This window comes from Liolophura sinensis, chromosome 6 (genome assembly GCF_032854445.1).
Source record: "Liolophura sinensis isolate JHLJ2023 chromosome 6, CUHK_Ljap_v2, whole genome shotgun sequence".
Taxonomy (NCBI): domain Eukaryota; kingdom Metazoa; phylum Mollusca; class Polyplacophora; order Chitonida; family Chitonidae; genus Liolophura; species Liolophura sinensis.
This window is the reverse complement of record NC_088300.1, coordinates 9,545,871-9,553,289: the sequence shown is the minus strand read 5'-3', so window position 1 is coordinate 9,553,289 and position 7,419 is coordinate 9,545,871. Positions and strand designations below refer to the sequence as shown.

The 7,419-nt window shown below is 40.8% G+C and overlaps 1 protein-coding gene across 5 annotated transcripts in view; it reads right to left on the bottom strand.

Moving 5' to 3' along the window:
* Window positions 1-1,008: 1,008 nt before the first annotated feature.
* LOC135466527 (uncharacterized) overlaps window positions 1,009-7,419 on the bottom strand; it is a 58,442-nt gene continuing 52,031 nt past the window's right edge. For all 5 annotated transcript variants that reach the window (XM_064744058.1, XM_064744056.1, XM_064744057.1 and 2 more), the window contains 4 exons: window positions 6,143-6,354; window positions 4,817-4,937; window positions 4,303-4,377; window positions 1,009-3,879 (listed from right to left, as the gene is read on the bottom strand). In XM_064744058.1, the coding sequence (XP_064600128.1) occupies window positions 3,749-3,879; window positions 4,303-4,377; window positions 4,817-4,937; window positions 6,143-6,354 (539 nt within the window). In that variant the 3' untranslated portion in view covers window positions 1,009-3,748. The remainder of the gene's footprint in view (window positions 3,880-4,302; window positions 4,378-4,816; window positions 4,938-6,142; window positions 6,355-7,419) is intronic.

Genomic DNA, 7,419 nt, shown 5'->3' with positions numbered 1-7,419 from the left:
GGTTTCCACCAGGCAGTGCACAGTTTTACTTCATTGAACAACCAAGTATCCAGTGTATTGGGCAATGCCATAACGAAAGGACTCTTGTACCCTTGACCCGACAGAACTTTCATCTGTGAAATATTCTTGAGCAAAACATATAACACAAATCTAATTACATGTAATTTTAAAAAGTTGAAAGGCTGTATATAATATATACAATGAGTGTGATTTCAGGTTTCTTCCAGCTACCCTCCATCTAACCAGGCTATGTTATAAGCTGAAACAGGAGTAATAGCCTGTGACTGGGTGTCTGTCAGAATGGCATTTCAGTGAAACAGCACTTGAGACTGGCGATGCAGCTACAAGGAGAGAATAATATGCCACTCACACAATGTGTGGAGCCATGGTGACTAAAGGATCATGATGGTCATGTGACCATTTGCACTTCCACTGAGATGCAAGATGACCAAAGGTGACACACGTTCCATATGTAGGAGAGTTCATCAGGAGTCAGTGGTTTACCTGGGAATTCTGGTTTTTTCCCCTGTTGACATTGTATATGTATGCATGTACATTGTATATTCAACAGTGATTATCATAACCATGCCCTAATGAACTGCTTCATGTAGGCTTTATAATAAACACCTACTTAATCTGTCCAGTGCTTAGGTTGGCTCTTAGCTCATTGTGTATTGAAATGTATATTTTCAATGGAAAAGGAAATGACAACTAACTGTTAATCTCACTTTAGTGAAGAACAAGGCTGTCTTGGAGCTTACCAATAGTAAGCTGTCAAATTACTGTTTTTTATTTCACAAAGTTACTATATTTATTTAGTTGATTGTTGTTCCAAACACAAGAGGAGACTGGAGTAGTCAGAGTTAACCATTTCCCTATGGAAAGTTAATGATGAACTTGCCCACGTGACTTATCGGTGGAGGAGAAGTCAATGAACACTGCTTGGCACTATCCACACGAAGGCGCTATGAACAATCAAATATAACACAACACGAGATTTAATGACTGTACAACAGTATATTTTATTAACCTATTAGTGTAATCTAATAGCACCGATGACATGGGTATAACAGACAAGGTGACCCAATAACTCTGTACTTGAACAGCTGACTCATTATTACCATAAGTCTTTTGTCAACATCAAAACATAACGAAAATGTGTTGACATTCTAGGAACAAGCACGATCACAGTGGTTTGCAATACAAAGTATCTACCTGTACATGGCGAGCACAAAACAGTGCTTACATCTTCACCTGACATAAATTACTGCTATGGCAACAGGAAATTGAATAATATTTATCATATAAAACAGAGATCATGTACAAGGCATGAACTGTGAAAAATACCCACAAAACAATAACATACATACCATATGATCCATGCACATGAAATATATAAACTTCATACACCCGACAACATAGCCCACATGAGTGCTCGTGCTTGTCTTATTTAAGGCATGCAAAGGTCCCAAGCTGACTTGAGCAATAGTGCTGACATTATGAATGCATTATGACATAGGTGAAACCATCAAAAATGGTACAATATCAAGTAAAATCTGACCTTGGCTACAATACTGGATTTCTCAAGAAACAATCAAAATTTCCATGGCAACATAGCACTGACCACTCATGAATTATTAATACCCTGATCCAAGTCATTTGTACATTGTATTTGGCAGTTCAATACTAACTCCTGCCTCTGAAGTTTGATTCTAATATTCATGGCCCAGGATAAAATTGGGTATAAGTTAAGCAAAGACAAAGTATAAACATGGCTCCTGTTCTAATATGCATACAGATGTGTAAAGATATCCATGTACATATATGAAAAAAAACCTTAATTATGACACACTTCCGATGAAATGATTTAGCCCAAAATACTGCACTCAATTGAGAACCATATGGTGTTTAACATATCTCCCACAAGTTTTACAGCTCGAATAATTATACACGTTGTTTGAAGTTTTCTTTTTTTTAATTTCCCCTTAATGTAGTTTTGGTATGATTCATAATAGATTACTCATATCTATGCATAATTTTACAGAAAAAAATACACCAGGGTTTTGAAAAGCTTCTATGTAGTCCCACAATTTGTTAGTTTAACTCAGGTTTATTAGAAATACATTCATACTAAACATCACAAGAACAGAAATATCCAAAATCTTTCAAAAATTTGCACTAACATGTTTTAAGAGTTGATCACAGGCTTTAAGTTACTGACTCACAGTGAACATTGTTACAAGGAAATCAAAGTTAACGTAGGGTTTTTTTTTTTCCTTTTGAATTTGAAATCCTAAAATACATTGTGTGAGTAATGGACTTAATATCAGCTTCAGGTAATGCAGGAAGTGTGGTCATATTACAGTTGATATATATACATCTAGTCCTGACTCAAAACTCTCCGTTCATTAAGAAGGCATACTCAAAAAGTTGTCTTTTAATTCTTAATGTCTGCATCACAAACATGTTGCAAGGTTTGAACTTACGAAAAAAAACAAGGCAGGAGAAGGAGAAAATATTTCAGCTTTCTCCACCAATATGCATTGTTATATATATTTCACATACATGTATACACGTGCACTGTATACAAATATGTTCAGGTGTATATACCAGTACTACTAGTCCTGAAATGGCATGTGGTATTGTGATTGCAGGTATGAAGTGGCTTACTTCCCATGCTAATGTAGGCTTTTTTGTGCAAGTTGAACAATACTCAATTACCTGTCTATGTCTAAAGCCAAGATGTATAGGACAAAATATGTTATATGTTTTTTATGTAACAGAAGGCAAAGTGTTAGCACCTTACAGAATAGCACCACAATGGCCACTTTATCTCATAAATAGTTTGTGTTTCTCCTTCCACGAATCTGCAGCTTTCAGTTTCCTTTCATTCTGTTATAACAGCCACACAATTTAAATGGCCCGGATGAAAACTTATTGGAGACAGAAAAACAGATACATGTAGAGGAAATGAGGTATACAGAAAAATGACAGTTTGATCTGATAAAATGGAGTTGTCTGGCGGGATATTGGTTTACACTGGTGAGTTATCTCCCCTGAATCAGCCCATGACCACTATGCTTACTGAATATATTACCCACATATTTTGCAATACTGGTACTCAAAATGTTGCCGGTTATTGCAGGAAGATCACTCAAATCATCAACTCGACTACTCATATCCTCTGAATAATGCCGCTGACCACTAACATCCTTAAAAAAATGCAGGTGGCCACATAATTCTTCAGAATAATGTCGGTGACTGCCACAGGACCACTAAAATCCCCATAACGGCACAGGTGAATGCCACTGTATAATGAAAGTGTGGTCCCCAAGGGAAAGCAGTCAGCTCCTTAACAATGGTGCATGTAATTCTTTCCAATGGTTTACTGAATCGTAAGAATGACACTTGAACAGGACACAAAAATTCTCCAAATGGTACATTTTCAATCCCAGGCACACCATGTCTCTTTATTAGCCTGTATCAAATTCCCAGAACGATGCATGAATTGTTGGGATGTCTACATTTCCACAACTATGTACAAATGTACAAATTTCAAAAATGATGTACAAATTTCCATAACAATGCATTGATTCTCAGGAACATGTCCAGATTTTTAGAATAAGGCACAACTTTTCATAACAGCATTCAAACTGGGAAATATCCTTTTCCATGCCGCCATGATTATTTGACGTGCATGAAGACTGCGAGGTCATAGATCAAGAGAATTCTGAAGGCCTCCTGTTTGTCAGTGTTTGAATGTCTTGGGCCAGGCTATGTTAGCAGCCAGTCTCTTGTAAGCAAACACACAGTCCTTCCCCTCAGAAGAGTAGTCATTTCGTAAAGAATGAGGGCAGTCAGAGTCGACCAGGTGTTTTTCTGAAATGGTAGAAGGAGGCACTCATTTAAAATACATGTATATATGCAAATGACTGGAGCAAATTCTACACTGATGCATGATTTATCTGATTAACTGAAGTGTACATGCATCTAGAGGAAATCCAGAGAAGCCACGACTCGATATTTCAGAATTTAATTTCGCTAAAACGAGTCAAACAGATGTGTGTTTTAACATTTTTAGCCAATATGTTTTATGTATGTCATAGTTGTCCATGTTATGTTATCCATAATGAAGGCAAAAAAAAAAGTCAAACTAAAGCTTTGATTTTTCAGAATTCCAGTGCAGATATCTCCCTGCCGAAACACACATACGATAAAAGGCACTGATCTTCATATGCTATCATCATCTAAGTCCACAACAAGCCAATGTGTAGAGCAGTAGTGTAAAAATGATGAACTCACCATTGCCATCTGTTAACAGATACAGCCCATAATCCTGGGGGTTGGTCACCTTGAGTTTGTGAGCCAGCATTATGCCTGAGGAATCAAGGGTTAGAGAATAATGAGAAAATAACATCATCGTAAACATTACAACAGGCCAGTTCCCACACTCTAAATACCACTGATCAAACAGTTCCGGTCAAGGGTTATCAATATAAAACGCAGCATTATTACCATGTTAAATGTGAAGTTGATTCACCAATAAGTAAGCAGGTGGAGCAAGGCAAATGCTAGACATTGTAGATAAACTAAGAAGTTTTATTTCAATATTTCATTTGTCATCTTCATGTTTTTTAATATCCACATTTCATAATTCATTTTTCCTGAAGATAAAATCCTAAAGTTCAGTTTTATTATATTTATTTACACTGTATCATGTACTACATCATGCAGGTAAGAATGTTGAAAAGTGACAGTGTCTAGCACATGTCTGATAGCTCCTCCATTCTGTACCCCACCAGCGCCTGGTACTCACAGACATCCCTGGTGTTCATGTTAGCCCGCACAGGGAGAGTCCGCCAGGTGATGCTGCCATGTAGCTCATCAGGAATGACCACCTTCAGGAAGCCCTGTGTGTCGCAGATACTCGGCACTCTCTGTACAACATACACAGGGGACAAATTCAAGGCTAAGTTTTAAAGTAAATCTATTTTAAATTTGTTTTTAAAAGTTCAGAAGACACTTTATGATAATACCATAATCTAACGCAGATGAAAGAATGTATGTTTACCCTGGTCCTGACACAAGTGCATGTTATGGAGGACTACCTGTCAGACACCTCTCTTCTCTCCCTGGAGACCAGTGTTCCCTGGTCCTGACACAGGTACGTGTTATGGAGGACTACCTGTCAGACTCACCTCTCTTCTCTCCCTGGAGACCAGTGTACCCTGGACCTGACACAGTGGCATGTTATGGAGGATTACCCGTCAGACTCACCTCTCTTCTCTCCCTGGAAACCAGTGTACCCTGGTCCTGACACAGGTGCATGTTCCTGAGGACTACCTGTCAGACTCACCTCTCTTCTCTCCCTGGAGACCAGTGTACCCTGGTCCTGACACAGGTACGTGTTATGGAGGACTACCTGTCAGACTCACCTCTCTTCTCTCCCTGGAGACCAGTGTACCCTGGTCCTGACAGAGGTGCATGTTCCTGAGGACTACCTGTCAGACTCATCTCTCTTCTCTCCCTGGAGACCAGTGTACCCTGGTCCTGACACAGGTACATGTTATGGAGGACTACCTGTCAGACTCACCTCTCTTCTCTCCCTGGAGACCAGTGTACCCTGGTCCTGACACAGTGGCATGTTATGGAGGACTACCTGTCAGACTCACCTCTCTTCTCTCCCTGGAGACCAGTGTACCCTGGTCCTGACACAGGTACGTGTTATGGAGGACTACCTGTCAGACTCACCTCTCTTCTCTCCCTGGAGACCAGTGTACCCTGGTCCTGACACAGGTACGTGTTATGGAGGACTACCTGTCAGACTCACCTCTCTTCTCTCCCTGGAGACCAGTGTACCCTGGTCCTGACACAGGTACGTGTTATGGAGGACTACCTGTCAGACTCACCTCTCTTCTCTCCCTGGAGACCAGTGTACCCTGGTCCTGACACAGTGGCATGTTATGGAGGATTACCTGTCACACTCACCTCTCTTCTCTCCCTGGAGACCAGTGTACCCTGGTCCTGACAGTGGCATGTTATGGAGGACTACCTGTCAGACACCTCTCTTCTCTCCCTGGAGACCAGTATGCCCTGGTCCTGACACAGTGGCATGTTATGGAGGATTACCTGTCACACTCACCTCTCTTCTGTCCCTGGAGACCAGTGTACCCTGGTCCTGACACAGGTGCATGTTCCTGAGGACTAGGACTGCACTGCTGAGGGTCGTCAGGTAATATCCCCCCTCACCAGTCAGGATGGAAGGGTGTAGCAGTCCCCACATGTATTCAGCTTCTATCTCAGCTGACACCAGGCCACAGTGTACCAGCACATAGATAAACATTGGCAGGAAATCTGAAACATACACATTGGAGAACACAATGCATTAACATGTCTGGGTTTTAGACATAATGAAGAATATTTAATTGATGGCAGGTTTAAGTGTCGAGGAAGCCACAATCATCTTGTACTTCTGTACCCTTGTAGGTTTACGTGTGGAGGAAGCCACTATCATCTTTTACTTCTGTACCCTGGTAGGTTTATGAGTGGAGGAAGCCACCATCATCTTGTACTGCTGTACCCTGGTAGGGTTATGTGTGGAGGAAGCCACTATCATCTTGCACTGCTGTACCCTGGTAGGGTTATGTGTGGAGGAAGCCACTATCATCTTGTACTGCTGTACCCTTGTAGGTTTACGTGTGGAGGAAGCCACTATCATCTTGTACTGCTGTACCCTTGTAGGTTTATGTGTGGAGGAAGCCACTATCATCTTGTACTTCTGTATCCTGGTAGGTTTATGTGTGGAGGAAGCCACTATCATCTTGTACTGCTGTACCCTGGTAGGTTTATGAGTGGAGGAAGCAACCATCATCTTGTACTGCTGTACCCTGGTAGGGTTATGTGTGGAGGAAGCCACCATCATCTTGCACTGCTGTACCCTGGTAGGGTTATGTGTGGAGGAAGCCACTATCATCTTGTACTGCTGTACCCTTGTAGGTTTACGTGTGGAGGAAGCCACTACCATCTTGTACTGCTGTACCCTGGTAGGTTTATGTGTGGAAAAAACCACTATCATCTTGTACTTCTGTATCCTGGTAGGTTTATGTGTGGAGGAAGCCACTATCATCTTGCACTGCTGTACCCTGGTAGGTTTATGTGTGGAGGAAGCCACAATCATCTTGTACTTCTGTACTCTGGTACTGCCCATACTACGTTTCTCAGTATAATGCTGCAGTCAGACCTGTGAGGGATTTGAAATTACTACAGGGCTAAAGTTCTGAACAAAGATACAATCATAACAGTTTTAAATCATGGTGTTGACTATTCTCAATTTCATTTACTAGCACTTCAACCTATGTTATCGGACTTTAATGATACATTTAAAATCAACGATCATGGAGCTTCAAATTTCCTTCATGG